We start from the raw sequence: 18,823 nt of genomic DNA on the forward strand, positions 1-18,823 counted from the left end.
TGACAGGACTGTTGCATGCATATGAGTGGCATCCCCCTGGGTGAGATGTGCCACTTACCACTCTATCTTGTTCACAAACAGAAGAGTTCATTTTATTAAAGTGGAAAAACCCAGATAATGTTCAAAATACATGCTTCTAAACACTTTTATTTGTTCTATGTTCTGGCAGCATTTTAAAGCTAAAAATCTTGAGTTTTATTTTGCTAGGAGAGAGATTTTCCTTGAACACTTTGACAAATACTGAGATTTTTTAAATCTGTTTTTTTCCCCTGTCATTTTCTCTATATGTTTCTTTCTTCTTCCATTTTATTTTGCCTTCTTTTTCTTCTTTGCTTTTGTCTTCTGTCCACCTGGAAATTAAAGGCATGGTCATTGCATTTAGCTAGTTCATTGGCTTAATAGATGTATATATATTTTGTGTGTGTGTGTGTGTGTGTGTTGGGCATGTGTAGAATATTTCACTGTGGGGCTTTATCTTTGTATCTCTTAGCCATCTTTGGTTCATCCCTTATCCAATAGAGGCTGTGTAGTGTAGTAGTTAAGGCCCAGATGGAACCAGGCTGCCCAGATTCAAGTCCCAGAAATTACTAATTAAGTGACCTTGAAAAATTGACTGAACCTTTTTCTGCCTCAGTTTTCTCAAGGGTAAAGTATGGATATTAATAGGACCTATGTATCCGTCAGCCCTGATCAGTAACAAATGCCTCCCAGCAATCTTAGTGACTTTAAAGAACAGAGCTTTCCTTTTCACTCACATTAGTGTTCATCATGGTTCTGCTGCAGCTCTGCTTCATGTTCTCTTCTTTTCTGGACCCTGGCTGAAGAAACAGCCCTCATCTGTCACCTCTTGGATCTGTAGCAAAGGGGAGAGAGAGGTGGCAGAGCCATGTAATAGCTCTTAAACCTCCCAAGTGGCCCACACCACTTCTGCTCATATTTCTTTGGCAATGAAGCAAGTCACACAAAGTGCCTGACATAATGGGGCAGGAAATCTAATTCTCCAGGAAGGATGGACCTATTAGGAAAAGGCTGATAGGAAGGGACAGCGTCTTTTGTCAGCATGTACTATAATCATGACAACATTATGGGATTGATGTGAATATAAAATTAATTAATATAGATAAAGCACTCAAAATGGTATCCAGTGGCTGCTGGCTGGTAAGTAAAATATGCATATTTGCTGTTATTAGCAAAGTCTAATGCAAGTATGAAAAGAATAAGAAACATAACCGTTTACTCTTCAACTTTGAGAATTCACTTTGCATACCAAGGACAGGGGTATTTGGAGTTGTGAAGGGCACAAAAATGAAGGTATTGGTCCCTGCCTCATAGGATCTATGTAGTCCTGCATGAAAATGGGAAGCAAAAGAATAATTAACGACTCAGACTTCCAGATAGACCAGGTACCCCACTAGCAGGATATCCAGTGCATATTTCTGTACCCCTTTCTTCCACCCAATTAGTTTTTACTTGTGGAACACTTCCAGAGACTGAGCTCCTTGTGTTTTTTTATCTTTGCACCCTCAGAAATTTCCACAATGCATTTGTAGTAGGTACAGGACTTTTCAGTTAAACTCATCTTCCTTTATACAACCTGGAAGAGGGGTGGTGATTTCACCCTGTTTAATAGGAACAGTTCCTCTACTTGATGCCCTCAGCTTAATCAGGAATTCAGGGTGCATGGATAGAACAGTCAGCAGTCTGAAGTTCACTTCCCTGCTGTATCCACACCATTGCACAAAGTTGTAAAGACAGCACATGGAAATCAGTCACATTTGACAAGGTAGCCACTCGCATGCCTTGCCCAAGGCCACACTTGCTGAGGAACCAGTTGCCTTTAAGTCTGACTTCAAGGGAGACAAATACATTTGAATTAAAATATCCTTGATCTATTTTTATTAACGCTCTGGTTTTAATTTTTTCCTCTATGTGCTTGTCTTGCAAGTTTTATTTTAGTGGGTACCATAAAGAGATGATATTTCTAGTGAGATGGAGAGCTATAATTTCTCATATTTTCAAACCTACATACATACTATTTTAAGAGGGAGAAGGATCATTGTCTTCGTGAACTAGGGCCAGAATAGAGTGATTGTTCTGCTAATCTAGCTTCCTGGATCCCCCAATTGCACAAAGCAGATGTTAAGAGGATAAAAGGGTGCACCCAGGTGACAGGGCCATCCTGTGTGGCAACTGCATCTGTTCACAGTGGGTGATCAGCTAATGCCATCTGATGAGTCTCATAAGCCGAAAGACCTTGCAATTATCATCCCAAGGAGATAGGCTAGAAATATCACTCCTTTTCCATTCTTACCTCAGATCTAGTACTTTCTATTGTGGAAAGGAGGTGCTGCACACATGGGGGTTGATACAGAAATGCCATTTCACAGAGCTCTTTGTCTCAGGGATCTTTTAAAACATAGTGACTGTATCTTTCTATCTAAAATAAAGTTCCCCATATGGGATATGGTGATGATTTAGCAACATAGAGCCTGAAGGGACTCTGGGTATGGAGACCATATCACTTACTTTCTGTCTTGAATAAACCTAAGCTAATTAAGAGTGATGGTGATTTCACCTTCTCAAAAACCCTCCATGGTCCTTAATGGATCCTCACGGTGGAGAGCCTGGTGATTTCCCTCAGAGACCTATGCACTTCCTCAAAACCTCAAGAGTTTGGTCAGTATTTGGTAATTTGCAACCATAGCCCCTCCTTAATGGTGATAGCAGACCACTGTTTTCTGTTCTTTTTGGACTTCATAGACTTTAGGAAGCTAGAGGTTAATGGGGAGAGCTCTATCTGTGGAGTTCCATCTGTGAAGCCAGGATTCTTGATTCAGTTTCATGATTTAATAGCCTGTGACCTTGGGAAAGTCACTTAACCTTTCTGGATCTTATCATAAGCATTGATAGTCCCTACTTCACAAGATTGTTGTAATGTTTGAGTTACTAAGGAGGAAATGATCAAGCACTGTGTGTCGCCTTAGCCTGAGTTCCCTTGAGAGTAGAGCCTGAGACAAGGACTCGGGTCAGATGGTTTATTTGGGCAGGATCCCCAAAAGTGGGAGTGAAGGAGCAGAGAGGATGATCAGTGGAGGAAGAAACACCAATGGGAGTATCCATCGTTAAGTTTTCTGCTGTGGGTCAAGTGGATGCGGGGGAGATGGAGGGTGTTGTAATGAATGCCTCCAAGAATTGTCCACTCCGAGGACAGATTTGGGGGAATTAATCTGTTAGCTTTGTCCCTCCCATTGTTTGACAGCCCCATCACCTTCCTTCCACTACTTGGTTGCTCTTGCATGCAGGCAATGAAGGCACCCCTGCCTTGAGATGGGGACTGTTGGGCTCTGTGTGGGCCGTCAGCGGTACTGCTGCCATGGCTGAAATCTGAGCTTGGCCCAGGGGACATGATGCAGGGCCCAAAGTGTCTGCTGCAGGGACACACAGACATGATCTATTTACCCTCCACTTTCATCTCCAATAGAACCTTTCACCTTCTTTCGGCTCTATTACTAGGTTGGGGCTTGACCCTTGTCTTAGAAGTAAATTAAAAAAAAAGGTGAAATCAGGTCCTACTTGTCACTGATCCCGAAATTAGATTTTTCTGTTTATTATTTCACTGTACTCTCCCGCTCCTCCCATGTCCTTTCCCTTCCCTCACTGTGTTCCTCCTCACATCTCTAGACAGGGTCAGCCCAGGGGCATACCCGTAATGAAGCTGCGAGAACAAAGTGCAGCAGAGACATTTTGCAGACAGACTGGGGGCTGTGTTCTGTAGCTGCATGACCTTGGCAGGTTGTGGCACTTTGTGCTACCTCTTTCTTTGCATAGCTGAGGAAAACCATATCAGCTTCATACTGGGAAACTAAATAAGATCATGTATGCAGAGTAACTGGTACCTTTTTATCAGTGTTGCTTTCATCCTCATACCAGTTTCTCAGAAAACTGTATTTTTTTTCTAACTGGGAAAAAAATATATTTAAAATGAAAAGTAGTGTCTTTATTTATTTATATATGGTGTCTTTTAGCTCCAAGATGAACTAGGAATTAGTGCCTAAATCATTCAGCTGCCAAAATGCAACATGTAAACCTCTTCTCCCTCTTTTTTCTCTTCCTCCACCCTCAATAAATTCACTGTTATTTATTTTTTCATCCAATTTCATTAATTCAGTTATATGTATTTATTACTGTACTGAATATCTTCCCAAATTGGTCCAGTTTATTCTATTGCTAAAATACAGTCTGCAACTCTCTCCTGCTCCTCTTGCATTTCTTCTCCCTCCCTCAACCTGCTTACTAGTTTGATATGTAGTCAATTTAATTCTATTTATTCTTCTACTAGTTTTTTTTTTTTTTCCCTAGTATGCTGACCATCTTCTTGGTGTAAGGTACTCTGCTGAGTTGCTGGGGATTATAAAGGTAGCATGTCCTCCCTCAAAGGGCACAGACATGGAGGCAGTGAATATAAACAAATGTATATGTATATCTGTAATAGCAGGGACAGAGTGATGATTTATAGAGGAAAAATGCAGCTGAGTTACTGAAGAGGCACACACTCCCAACTGGGAGGGTTGGGGACCAGGAAAGGATGGGTGGAGGTAGGAAAGTTGTGAAAGTCTACAAAAGAGGAGTAATGGAAGATGTATATATTATGCCTTCCTTAATTCCTATTTACAGCAAAATATTAATTATTAGGATTAATTATACCTTTCAACTCATAATTGGACATTTTTTTTATTCTGTTTTTTATTACCAAGGAGTCGATTCAGAAGGAAACAGGCTTCAATAGGCATTGGTTAGGAGGATATTAGGGGAGCAGGTTCTAGTGCATATCTTGGTTCAGATCTCTTTAGCTCAGTTGCCATCATCTTCAAAATCTGTGTCTTTAGTCCTAAACAATAAGATCACATAGTCAGAAAGACCCTAAGGCACAATAATGTTTTAAATCATCAAGAGCAGCTTGATTTGTATTAATTATATCATGATAATGGTAGGGAAAGTATTAGTATATTTTAGAAAGTTTTTATTTTTTTAAACGAGTAGAATCAATATCTACAAAAACATCTTTCTGCCTATCCCTGAGCAAATTGCCCTCATCTTTTGAAAAGTGGCTTCATAGAGATTATCACAAGAAATCTTGAGCCTGTCCTCAGCTCACCACTCCTAAGCAATGCTGTAAATTTATGATTTAAGGTAGAGATTTGGGCAGTAAATTGGGGGCAGGATTCTTTCTCATCTTTTGTGGAGTCATTTGTTCCTTTGGAGAAATATCTGCCTTGGATTCATTCCATTTCAAAATTGAGATGCTATTCTCCTAGCTGAGATGAGAGGGTTCATTTTACACTGTGATCGCAATTTAGAGATCCAACTGAATGGGCTGCCAGGGTTTGCTTTGTCACGTTAGGCACACATCTTGTTCCAGTCCCAAGCAGGGGCCAGCACACATAACTGAAAGCATGCAAGAATAAAGAAAGGGTGAGAGGAAGGAAGGGAGGGAGGGAGGGAGGGAGGGAGGAAGGAAGGAAGGAAGGAAGGAAGGAAGGAAGGAAGAAAGAAAGAAAGAAAGAAAGAAAGAAAGAAAGAAAGAAAGAAAGAAAGAAAGAAAGAAAGAAAGAAAGAAAGAAGGGGAGGGGAGGGGAGGAGAGGGGAGGGGAGGGGAGGGGACGGGAGGGTAAGAAAGACAGCAGGAGCCTAGTAACCCTGTGCCATCAGTAGGCAGTGGTGGCCCAAGGTGCAGATTAACACCGTGCTAAGAAAATCTTGCAATCAGTGAACTTTGAGCCACACTTCTGAGCAGTAGAAGGCTGCCAGGAGTTGGTGCTGAGTGTGATTGATGCTGTGTAGGAAAGGTGCAGGGGACAGGAGCAAGCTCCGTTGGCTGGTAGGATCAGGCATGTCTTAAATTTTCTGGAATCTCTGCCTTTTCAGTCAAGGGTGCTTTGACCACTTGCATTCTCAGACTGAATCTAGGAGTCACTGTGAATTCCTCTCCTGCCCCTAGTCTACCTTCCAAACCAATCTCAAGTCTTGTTGACCTCACCTCTAACATGCACCCCCAAACTCACCACCTCCATTTTTCCTGCTACCTTCCTAGACCAAGTCACCATCATTTCCTTCCTTTAGCAGCTTCCCCGAGATCTCCTTGTTTCCATTATTGGCTGTTTTGGATCCAGTGCACCCATAGCAACCAGAATGATTTTTAAAACTTAAGTTAAATCATAGGATCCCCTTGCCTGAAACCTCCCACTGGCTCCCAGATGCATTTAGAAGAGCATTCAGGTTCTGTACCATGTCCTTTCGGTCCTCTTAGGATCTGGCCTCTGCTTACTCCTTCACCTTCTCTCCCACCACACTCTCTCCCTTGGGTACCAGCTCCAGCCACAATGGGGTTTTTTGTTATCATCGGTCCTCTAACATGCCAAGCGTATTCTGGGCTTCTGCTCTTGCTCTTCCCATCACTCAGATATCTGCACGTCTGGCACCTTATCAGTGCATCTCTGCAGAAAAGCCTGCTCTGACCACCTCACTTAGGAGCTGTCCATCCAACCACATACTCAGGGCAAGAGTGGAGAAGTTCCCACGGACAGGCCTTGCTGAGACTCGTAATAAAGTAGCCCACCCTCCATTCCCACTCTCCACCCAAATTACTTTTCATCATATCACCCTGTTTCATTTTCTTCATAGAACTCAACCCCATCTGAAATGATCTTATGGTCTTTCATTTGGGTATTGTCCTTCCTCCTTACCCTCTCCCAACCAGGTTGTAAACTTTGTAAGGGCAGGGGGACCTTGTCTGTCTCATTTCCTTCCCATCCTCCACCCTGGCATGGTGCCTGATCCCATATTGTTGCTCAGTTAATATTTGCTCTGTGATACGCTGCCAGAGGTTAGCAACAGTGCTCTATTAGCAGAGTGGAGGATGAGCCCAAGGAAAAGGGATGGCAGCCCATAGATGAGTATTTTGTATGTGGCAGGCTTGATGGGCCATTTGCTTGCTCAAGCCCAGTAATTATTGATGGTGTTTTTAGGGGGTTTTAACGAGAAGCAGGGTCTCCAGGAGGATACATGTACTCAGCTTGAATAACTGGGTCACTCATCTTTCTCACACACCTTGCTGGGAGACTTCTTAACAGAAGACTTCCAGAAAACTTTCTATGTTCACTTCTGTTGTTGGAAGTGACAGCCCTTTCTGAGTTTTGAGGACTCCAGTGAGAATGGAAGGACCTATTTGAGGTGTTTCACCAAATTGCCTCTATAAGTAAACGATTTAAATTTTTTTTTTCAAAGAAAATGAATGCTTTTGAAAAATGAATTTAGGGGCGCCTGGGTGGCTCAGTCGGTTAAGCATCTGCCTTTGGCCCAAGTCATGATCCCAGGATCCTGGGATCGAGACCCACATCGGTCTCCCTGCTCAGCGGGAAAACTGCTTCTCCCTCTCCCACTCCCCCTGCTTGTGTTCCCTCTCTCTATGTGTCTCTCTCTGTCAAATAAATAAATAAATAAAATCTTTTAAAAAATGAGTTTATAAAAACAAAACACCTCTTATTCTCCATTGGGTTGTCAACCTGAAGAAAACAACCAGAACCTGAAACTGCTTTGGATAAAAAATGAGATGCTTCTTTCCCATTTCTCTGTCACCCTCCTTAGTCTATAGTCCCACTGCCCTACTCACCCCTGCTTTTAATTGCCTAATCTATTCTCTCAGCCTAGCTGAGCTAGGTTTTGTCATAGCTCAGCTGGCCTAACCTAGGGTGCTTGTGGAAATGAAGGTAAGTTTTCTCTTTTTAAATATTTTTTGGTGTTCATTAAACCTAACACAGTCATTTCGAGTATTTATTTATCATGCCATTTAGATGTATAATCACATGCCTTTTGCTATACCTTTCTAAGGGAGTGAATTTCATATTTTTTTATGCATTGTAGAAATTTTGATTCATGTGAAACACAGTTCCACGGGAAATCAAGTTGTTGTTTCTTTCTCTCTCCTGCACAAATAGAAAGATGTTCCAGTAAAGCAAAGTGATTATGGTATAGAGAGTGTGCTCTTAACCCCTGTCCCCTGACCCCAAGCAAAGTAAGTTTCCAGTCTTATCCACCCACTTTTGGAGATAATACTTTGTGGCAGTTGGAAGGAATTTCTACTCCCTGTGTATGAGCAAAACCATCTGGTTTAGTTGGTTTGGGCAGGTTTTAGAAATTTATTAACAAACTAATGCATATTCGGGTATCTTATAGTTATGCGGGTTATGTTGCTCCTGGGGGGAATAACAAATTCATGTTCTATGAAGAGTCTACCAAAAAGCAACAACAAAAAATAAAAAGAAAACAACTAAGTAGGTTCAAAATCATGAAGAGCCAAAGTCCACCTTGTGAAGATGTGTGCCTTTAGAGATACCCAAATACAGATTTTTTCCCCATACGCTCCCATTCCCTGTCCCCTCAAAGGGAACAATCTGTTAATATCTGAGCGTCATCTTCCTCCAAGCAATCAGCAATGATTTCTCTCCCAAAGAATGCTTTTCTCCTAACTTTTCACTTTGATTTTACTATTAGTTCTGGCTTCTTAAAGAAATAGGCCTCCCACAGGGTTACTGTAGGATAGGTCAAGAAAATAAATCTTGTATTTTTCATCTGTGATGACTCCTTCCTATCCATGTCTGTCAGAAAATTAGATCATCTTTGGTGAGGCAAGTCTTAACTAAGAGATGATGCCAAATGAGTTTGCAGTGAGACTAGGTCAAGAATGGGAATTTGGGTGGTATCGCCCAAAAGATTCATTAAAGGTTCTTTTGAATACAATTGAATACTCACTTCTACAGACCTCTGCATCCCGGAAATCTTCAACTGTGATTTTGCCTCTTTACTCTGGTCACAGAGGTCATTACTTGGGAAATTCAGCTATAGGGTGTCAGATAAGTTTTTAGCTTCCTGTATTTAGATCAAACAGTGATGATCTAAGCAACCTAAAGGGAATCAAATGTTGATTTCTTTTTGTGTGTGTGATCAATATTTACTAGTTAAGCTATAAAAGGAAGCATGCCTCTGTTAGATACATCCAGTATGTACCTAATCACAGATCACATTTCTCCTAGCTACAAAAAAGAAAAAGGACAATGGAGGAAAATTAATGGCTCTGAGGTTTTTTAAAAATTTTTTAAAAATTAAAGTCCTATCAGTTCCATTTTAAATTCCAACAACAACAACAAAAAGTTTCTCCTCCTTGTCTGATCCTTATCTTTACATTCATTGTTTAACTGATGCTGCTTCACTGGCTCTGTGCTTGAATCGGCCAGAGAAGTCTTCCTTAGACTAAATCCTCCTTCTTTGAAAACCAGATGGTTTGTATGTTTTAACTTTCAGCTTGTATCTACATCTTGTATTACTTATCAATCCGGTTTTACGCTTAGGCTACAAATTAGATTTGTTCTTGCCCTCTGTTTGCCTACATTTCCAGCTGAGTTTAAACATCACTTTCTCTCTGGTAGGGATGCATTGACCTTTTGGCTTGATTAAAGATAAATGCCATTGACTCTCCACTTTTGGAGGCTGAAACTTTTTCGGAAGCTCACTGGGATTTCTGTATTTATTGCTTGAAAATGAATATTGGATAATATTCATTTCCCTACCATTTTAATGAGACGGGTATGGATTTTTTTTTTTCTCTTCTCCTGGCAGAGTCACGAGGATTATTGGGGTTGGAGACAGCAACTGTAGCCAAGCAGAAGGGCATGAGGGTGTTCAGGTCTTTTTTCCCACATGTTTGGTTGTAGACTATCACATCCTGAAGTTTTAGAGTCAAAAGGATAGTTAAATATTTTTCTTTGAATTTGACACAGGAAAATTCCAAGTCCCTGCAAAACGTCGGCAGCATTTAAAACACACTGGGCTGATTGCAAATCTTGTTTTACACCGATGACTAATATGACACCAATATGGCCATGTCGCTAACTGTCACCATGTTGGTGTTAGTATTTCTCCCTCTTACTTTGTCCCCGATCATAAAAATTAAGTGATGTGCAAACACTGCCTAAAGAACAGATGCTACCTATAGATGTTTGAATAGCCTGTCTTTCTAACAATATAGCCTATGTTTCCTACGTCTTTCCTTACTTTCCCCTTTCTTATTGAAGCATTTGCATGTAGAATAAAGAGGATAAGAACACACACACACACACAAAAACAACAGCAGATTTGTTTCTTCTGAGAACATCTGTTCTTGCTTCAAAGCACCCACATGATGTGGCCCATTTTCTCTCAATGCCTGCACGGTTTGCTGTTGTAAAGTTGAGTGTTAACATCAATCTTAGACCCGAATTTAATGAGATAATGAACAATGCTATCTAATGAGGTGAGATGTAGGAAAAATTCTGTTACAATGTATATGCTTTAGATAATAGTAAGACAGGCATACTCACAAAGAACAGCTAAAATTGAATATAAAATGGTTTATCATAGAATTTTTTTTACCTTCAGATTCATTGATCTCATGGCATCATACCCAATTTGGGGTACATTTGGTCCACTTTAAGTTTCTTCATTGATTTCTTAGGATTCTTGTGAATTTGCATTGTACTTGGGATATAGGTACATTCTGAAAAAAAAATACAAATGATCTATTGTATACATATTAATTAAAAGAAACCTTTTTACTTTGAAAATCTTTATTTTTAAGAAGAAAATTTCCCCAAACTTCAATGCTATCATTATTCTTTTTTAAAAGGATTTATTTATTTTAGAGAGAGAGTGAGCCGGGGGAGGGGCAGAGGGAGAGAGAAAAATCCTGAAGCAGACTCCCTGCTGAGTGTGCTGAGTGCAGAGCTTAATGGGGCTCAGGGCTGGACCCAGGACCCTGACATTATGACCTGAGCCAAAAATCAAGAGTTGGCTGCTTAACTGACTGAGCCACCCAGGCACCCCATCATTACTCTTATAAAGAGCATTTAGTAGCAACACTAATAATTCAGAATTAAAGGGTACAGTTTAAAATTACCTAGTTTAGAAGATATTTACCCAAGTGATACTATTTTTTTAAAATTTTCTTCCCTAAATTTATACAATACTGTTTTGGAGTCTTGGAGGCAGAAGAGGGGGTGGAGTGGCTAGTGAAATCTATATAATAGAGCTTTCAAAATTAGATAAAAATGCATTGACCTTACTTGATGGTTTCCAAAGAAATAAATACCTATGTAGACAACAGTTGTTCAACAAGTGCTCATTAAAGCCCCTACTGTGTTCCTATATGTTGGATCCAAGTGTATTCTGAAATATTTCAGATGCATAATATCATAGGAATATATTGGCCAGTTATATATTTTATCTTTTTTTCCCAAGTTGTTTCCAGAGATAGGGCTTTCTACATAGTTTTTGACTAATCCAGGAAGACTCACACGGGGTCTTTCTGCATGGGCTCAGCTATCCACATAGTGAACTTGGAACTTGGCCTAAGTTCTCTGGTTCTATGCAATCTTCTTTGTCTTTTAAATTTACATCTCAGTTTAGTGCTGAGCAAAACATGACATTTTCCCCCCATTACTAACCAAATTCTTTTAATGCCTCAGTGTTTATCTTGCCACGTCTGCACCTAAATACTATAATTCCTCGTTGAACCTGATTTTTCTTAGGGTACACCTGAACATCCTCTTGAGCATTTTGATCATGGATCTTTTGAGACAACTTGGTTTATTCCTTTATCTGGTGGCACCTTCTCCTGAACATTCTTTTGACCTAAAAGCGTTTGATTTTGGCATTTTACATTATTTCATTTTTTAGATCTTTAGATCTTTTTGGAGGATGATGAACAATAAGTCTGGGGCCCCTCACATTCCCTTCAGGAGCATTACATGGGGTAATCATGGGGGTTAGACCTCAACATTATTATTATGATGATTACTGTTGTGATTTCTATGGTTGCTGAATTCTGATAGGACCATGGGTTAATGGCAATATCAAGTTAAGAGTATATATTACAGAACTCTTTTCTCATCCAATAGATGTATACTCTCCAAAAGCCAGACTGGTGTATTAAGCCTGAGTGACCAAATGATTCTAAAAATGAATGATGAATTTCCTATATCTTCAAGAAATTCATCTGAAATCTAAGACTTTGGAAAACAAAATGATGGCTGACTACTGTTTCTTATAATTACTGCTCTTGGCATTTTAGAACTTTCTCTCTGTAGACAAAGGAGGGCACTTATTTCTTTCACTGCTTTGCCAATGTCCATATGAGTTGAGACTTTTGCATTTGGACACAATTGTGGAACATCCTGTTGGGGCAGTGAAACTGGGATGGGCTTTGGTGGTGGGGCGTGTATATGATTCCTTGAATGCTACTGGGTTCTGTGCGTCAGTGTGGCTTTGACAGTTCTGATACCATAATCGCTGCTTTCAGAATTGATTCTAACTTTGGCACTTACCATCGTCCTTAGGCAAAGGACCTGAGACCCTGTATGCGGGGCAGAAGCTCAATGACAATGAATGGCACACCGTCCGGGTGGTGCGGAGAGGAAAAAGCCTTAAGTTAACCGTGGATGATGATGTGGCTGAGGGTGAGTACAGCTCTATGTAGGGAAATGTGTCTCTCTTTGCTCCTGTCACCCTCTGGGTCATTCAGCGAGCAAAAGGTTTTTTGAAACATGTTTATTTTGCTTAACAGAAGTCATGTGACATGTTCTCGTTGACAAGCTCAGGTAAGGCTAAGAAGGTCTTCTTTAGTTTCATAATCCCTTTTCATTGATCTGTATTATAAAATTTACCCATTACTGTCATTGTATGTTGATGGGTCTCTCTCCTGAGGCATAGAGTAGATGGAGAGTAGATGTAGAGTTCTGTAGCTCCTTTATTATTCCTTTATTCAAAAATCACTTATCAATCATCTTCCCAATGACCAGTTTCTTCCTTCAATAAATGACTTACTCTCTAGGGGAGGGAGATGGGTAAACCAGAAATTCAGAGCATTACAGGTAAAAGTAAGTACTGAGATCACTACAGGCTACTTAGAAGGGGCTGAGTAATTATTCATTTATTTCATCATTTATTTAATTGTTATGAATAGAGTACCTACCCTGTACTGAGTACTGCTTTAGAAGGCACTGAGAATAGGGAAGTGAACAAATAGGCCAGTCCTTGGCTTGGTGTTATTCACATTCTAGGAGGGCAACGGATGAATGAACGGATAGATCCATATGTAAAGGAACATTCAGAGCTTTCATTATAAGCAATAGGTATTTCTTGAGAGCCTGTTACATATCAGCAGTGTGCTAAGGATGTAAAAGATAAGAAGGAAGCACAAGAGATTATCTGTTTCCTCAAATAATTAACCAATCTAGTGGATTAGATAGGACCCAGGCATTTGAAAATAAGACAAAAAGTATGTAATGAGATTCTAGCATGGATGGGTAAGATTATCATTGTCATGTCAGAAGAGAAAATTATCATTTTGGGTTGGAGGAACCAGGAGTGGCTTATGAAGGTAGCTTTTTGGCCACAATTTAATGGGTAATTTAATGAGGTCTAAGGTGGAAGAGAGAGGGCAACTTCCATGTTGTTTCCAAATAAGTCTATACTCTAACATTCCAGAGCAGTGCACTTCTGTTAGGCAGAACTCTTGTCCATATGGGAGAAGAAAACTTGGGGGCAGCATGGAGTATTATGTAGAATGCTGTTGATGTCAGGACATCTGGGCCCTGACTCGAATTCTCTGCCAGATGTTGGGGAGAATGCTCTGCCAGATGTTGAAAAAGTCACTTACCATGTCTGGTCTTTGTCAGTTGAAGTCAGTGGTGTAAACTCTCTAGATTCTTCTGTGAATAAGACAATCAAGTTAGAGTCAGGATCCCTGGGATTTAATACAGTCATTGTAACTAAAATACTTTTTGCCATTGGGACAGATATGATAAAACTTTTTTCCTCATTTCCTCATTTTTAAATCTGAAATCCTATTACTGCTGAGGCCCTCTCCAGCTTAAAGGTTCTGCAATTTGGGGTCCTATAATTTAATTTTATATTCATGAGCCTGAACTTCTATCATTCTGGAGTCTGGAATTATAGAGAGCCATGTATATATGCGTGTAGGTAGGAATGTGCGTGTGTGTGTGTGTGTGTGTGTGTGTGTGTCTGTAGATAAGAAGAGTCTATAGATAGAGGAAGAGCAGGAGACATATATCCAGTGCCCAGTAGGCATTAGATACTGGGATAGCCATCTTACATGTATCAGCTCCTTAAATCTGTAATTCCCCATTGCCTTGAAAGATAAGTGTTCTTATTTTACTTAAGAGGACATGGCACTTAGAAAGAGCTGTGTAATTAAGCTCCAAATCCATGTCTGTGTGATGTCACCAAATCAGGCTACTTGCTGGAATTCACAATCCATCATAAGAAAATGATTTGTATTATGATATGGGAAAAATACAAGGGGATGCATTAGGGTAATGTGAGGAGTACATTTTAGTGAAGACTACAACACTCATCCCTCTCCCATCAAAAATGAAGGCTTAATAAGTATCCAAAACCCACCGGTTGTATGTACATAGACACCATAATAAGTATCCAAAACCATAGAACCATAGAACCATAATAAGTATCCAAAACCCACCGGTTGTATGTACATAGACACCTTCGTAGTGAGAGGTAAGGTTACTCTTCTGCATGTCTGAAGGGTAACTTAGCTTTACTTAATGAACGTGAGCAAAGAGATGTAAAAATGGTTATATGGTTTAGAACCCTCAGCCATCTTGAATTAATTATTCAAGAAATCCCTGTGGGCTGTTAATGCAGGCAGGAGCCTGCAGGTCTCCCACATCCCTTGCTAGCTCCTTGGGGCTGAGCCCAGCAGCCCAGTGATGCATGTTTTGAATGGCAGCCACTAGATGGCGACCTCACCCCGATCTCTGCACCGTGAATCTCTTTTATTTTCCCAGGAAATTGCATGCCCTCAAAGCTGTCGTCATAAAGAACTGCAGAACTGAGGGTACAGTAATGTGTATTGCCTCCCTTGGTCATTATTCTTTTATAGAAACTTTAGAATAAAGGTAATTATAAAGTGTGCTTTCTCTTACCGCTAATAATTAAAAAGCAGGACTACACCATTGAAGGCCCGAGTCATTCAGTAATTTGATATTTGAAATTAATGAAGCTCTTTCATTTTCAACCCTTATCCCCTACTTTACTGCTGATGGAAAAGAGCAGCCATAAGGATAAAGAAATCTGGGAGAAGAAAAGAGCTATTTTGCTTATGAGCTACAACCTTGGATTGCTTCTTACAGTGATAATGGGTTTGGGAATTTTAATTTTAGCTCACAGAAGTCATAAAATCAGGCAATGAAACTAAAATACCACACAGTCTTCAGGTTATTAAGTAGTATCTTATTGGCTTATTTAGTAATCCCTTTCATGCTGTTTAAGGTCCCCTAGAGTGTCAAATTTTCAGGTAGTTTGTAGAAATGATGCAAAGAATAGGTCACACTCATAAGAAATCAATAGCAAGGAAAGAAATGTTCCTTAGCCAGGTGGTTTTCATTTATTGTAATACAATGTATTCCTGGAAAGGTATTAAGTTCAGTTGACAGTTAATAAAGATTGATGGACTGATTGATTGAGCTGGATTTCTATTATCAAGAATAAATTAAAAGAATACTTCACTTGGGGGCACCTGGGTGGCTCAGTCGTTAAGCGTCTGCCTTTGGCTCAGGTCATGATCTCAGGGTCCTGGGATCGAGCCCCACATCGGGCTCTCTGCTCAGCGGGAAGCCTGCTTCTCCCTCTCCCACTCCCCCTGCTTGTGTTCCCTCTCTCACTGTGTCTCTCTCTGTCAAATAAATAAATAAAATCTTGAAAAAAAAAAGAATACTTCACTTGGGTTATGCTCCTCAGAACTGGGATCTGATGCTGCATGATCCACCCACTCCACCCAGAGCTTCTTGCTAGTTCAGAGATTCATCCCTCTTTTGACTCCTCTGGTTCATGCTGACTTCCTTTTCTGTCCCTTACCTTATACAGCACATACAAGCTGTAAAAAGTCATTTTCCAAGGAAAATTTTTTCCTCTTGTTAATAAAAAAACATGATGAGATGGAATTTGGAAATGTTAGGTTAAACAGAATGAAGTAGATTTCTTTATTGCAAGACTTACTGGGAGTCTTTTTTTTTTTTTTTTAAAGATTTTATTTATTTATTTGAGACAGAGAGAATGAGAGAGAGAGCACATGAGAGGGGGGAGGGTCAGAGGGAGAAGCAGACTCCCTGCCGAGCAGGGAGCCCGATGCGGGACTCAATCCTGGGACTCCAGGATCATGACCTGAGCCGAAGGCAGTCGCTTAACCAACTGAGCCACCCAGGCGCCCACTTACTGGGAGTCTTTACTATGCTGATACACATTGCTAATCATCGATAATTGCATGTGAAGTGTTCAGCAAGTTTATTTGGCTCCAGAACTACTTTTATTATTATTATTATCATCATCATCATCATCGTCATCAATATTAGAACAATTTACAGCACACACTTTTGAAAAATTTCGGTATTGTGATGAAAAGGGTATGGAAGTGGTGGTGCTGAAGGATTGTGGGCAAACTATGCATTCTTTACTGAGACTTGATAAGCCTTCATTTTCTTAACTTCCCTCCCCATGTCTGGGAGCCAAGGGAGGTCAAGTTGCCTCCTCTAAGTCTTTCCTGTTATTTCTTTGCTAAGCTTTTAGTGTTGACTAGGAACTTCATATGTAGAAATGGTGATGATCCCAACTCTGACTCCAAAGCAAATGTCTCAAATACAACCTCCTTCCTCAGATGTGAGGGATGCTTGCTGTGCTCAGGCCCCCTGCTAAACACACAGGACATACAGAAGAGGTGAGAAGTCGTTTCTACTTAAAAAGAGATTGTGTTCTCGTAAAAGAGTGACAATCAAAATACCGGAAAATTATTAACGCATTTCAGAGAAAGGAAAAAAAAAGAATGATGAATAATTAATAGCTAATAATTTAAGCACTGGGCACCGTTCTAAGTAGTTTTTATGAATTGATACTGGTAATCCTGAAAACTTCCTACCTCTTTCACAGATAGGAAACTGAGGCACAGAAAAGCTACCTAACCCAGGCAGTGCGTCCTCAAGAGCCTATATGCTCGTCTAGTATATGCCTGGTAGGAAGATACAGCTTGAACTTGGACAAATTTTCTGTAGGTTTATGTTCTTCACAGACTTTATCACTCTAAGGGCTAGTGTGTAAACTGCTGTTGACCATCAGTGAGATATGAAGTGAATGTGTGGATAGGAGTCGAGGCAACATGGCTGTTCTAGGGGATGTGCTGGATACATTACGTGTGACTTAGATGGAGTGACGTGATGGTGCTTGGCCACTGGGACAGAGTGTGAACCCATCAGAGCAACTTCAGTGGGGACATCGCACCATTTAAATTCCACCCACAATAACATAAGGAATAGGTCGAGCTTTTTCTCCGCTGTGCCATGTACAAGATGTGGGCTTTGGAAGCAAACACACCTGGGTTCAATCAGAGGGTCTACCACTTAGCACCTGTATGAACTCTGATCACATTGCTTAACCTCCCTAAGCTAAGTGTCCTCCTCTCTAAAGCAAGATAATGATACCTATTGGTTGTGATAATGGCATTTGGTGGTGGTTCTGAAGTGTCTAGCATAGTGCCTGGCACATAAACAACATTCAGTAGTCTTGCTTTTTTTTTTTTTAATCATCTTTCTCCCAAATTACTCCTCTTCCCTCTGAAATTTGAAAGCAGCTGCAGTGAAGTATGTATATGTTTGCCTCTCGAACGGAAGGGAGTTTTAGTCTATAGACAGCATTCAGGGGAGACGAGGAAAGATTCCCAGTTACTAATATTGATAGGTGATACACAGATCAATCTATCTATTTATCATCTATTTATGTTTATTTGCTTAGTTTGGCACAAGGTTCAAACTTAATTGATCTCTTTAACGTTTTCTCCAGGTGCATGCTCTTTTGGGACCCTCCATCCACAGCCAAGTGAGTTCCTTTAGTATCTAGAGAAGCAGTCCCTTTTCTAATTTGGCGCCATGTTGCCCCCCACCCCCACCCCACTGCAACTTCTAGCTGAGGCTCTGCGACTCATCCTAAATCCTTAAATCAGTCCATGTCCATGGGCTAAGCTCTCAAATTCCATTGTTAGTTTCCTTTCTCTTATCCTTCTTCCATCTCTTTTCTCTCTTGTCAACACTGTACATGATTTTCTTGCTTTATGAAATTCATTTTCCAGTGAACAGAATTTCCTAACCCCTCAACTCTGTAGGCCTGTGTATCTATAATTTCTCTAAAAGCTCCCTGTTGACTTTGAAATTGTCTCTTCAGGTTTCTTTAGGAATCCCAGGCTTCACCAAGGATCACCTCTTATCACTTCTTAATTCTCATTGCTGGTCTCCTCCTCCTTCCCCGCTCCTTCTCTTCCTTCTCCTCGTCCTCCTTCTTCTTCTTCTTTTTTTTTTTTTTAAGATTTTATTTATTTATTTGAGAGAGAGAATGAGAGAGAGAGAGCACGAGAGGGGGGAGGGTCAGAGGGAGAAGCAGACCCCCCGCCGAGCAGGGAGCCCGATGCGGGACTCGATCCCGGGACTCCAGGATCATGACCTGAGCCGAAGGCAGTCGCTTAACCAACTGAGCCACCCAGTCACCCCTTCTCCTTCTTCTTTTTTAAAATAAGAATTAGCATGGCTCGCAGCATCATCACGGTTTGGTTCCTGTGTCCCCAAGGAGATTGGCTGTGATTTCCCCTCCCCATCATTCTCCAGCTCCAGCCTCAGCCCTGTATGAACAGCTAGAGGCAAATAGACTGTGAATATTT

The 18,823-nt window shown here is 40.6% G+C and overlaps 1 protein-coding gene across 1 annotated transcript in view; it reads left to right on the forward strand.

Annotated features, from left to right (window-relative positions):
• NRXN3 (neurexin 3) overlaps positions 1-18,823 on the forward strand; it is a 1,531,407-nt gene that overhangs the window by 716,364 nt on the left and 796,220 nt on the right. Inside the window, exon 8 of the mRNA XM_054513824.2 lies at positions 12,426-12,545. Coding sequence (XP_054369799.2) covers positions 12,426-12,545 — 120 coding nt within the window. The remainder of the gene's footprint in view (positions 1-12,425; positions 12,546-18,823) is intronic.

The sequence above is a fragment of the Mirounga angustirostris genome, unplaced genomic scaffold (assembly GCF_029215605.1).
Source record: "Mirounga angustirostris isolate CCGP_5_RB_7025 unplaced genomic scaffold, mMirAng1.0.hap1 SCAF_9, whole genome shotgun sequence".
Taxonomy (NCBI): Eukaryota; Metazoa; Chordata; class Mammalia; order Carnivora; family Phocidae; genus Mirounga; species Mirounga angustirostris.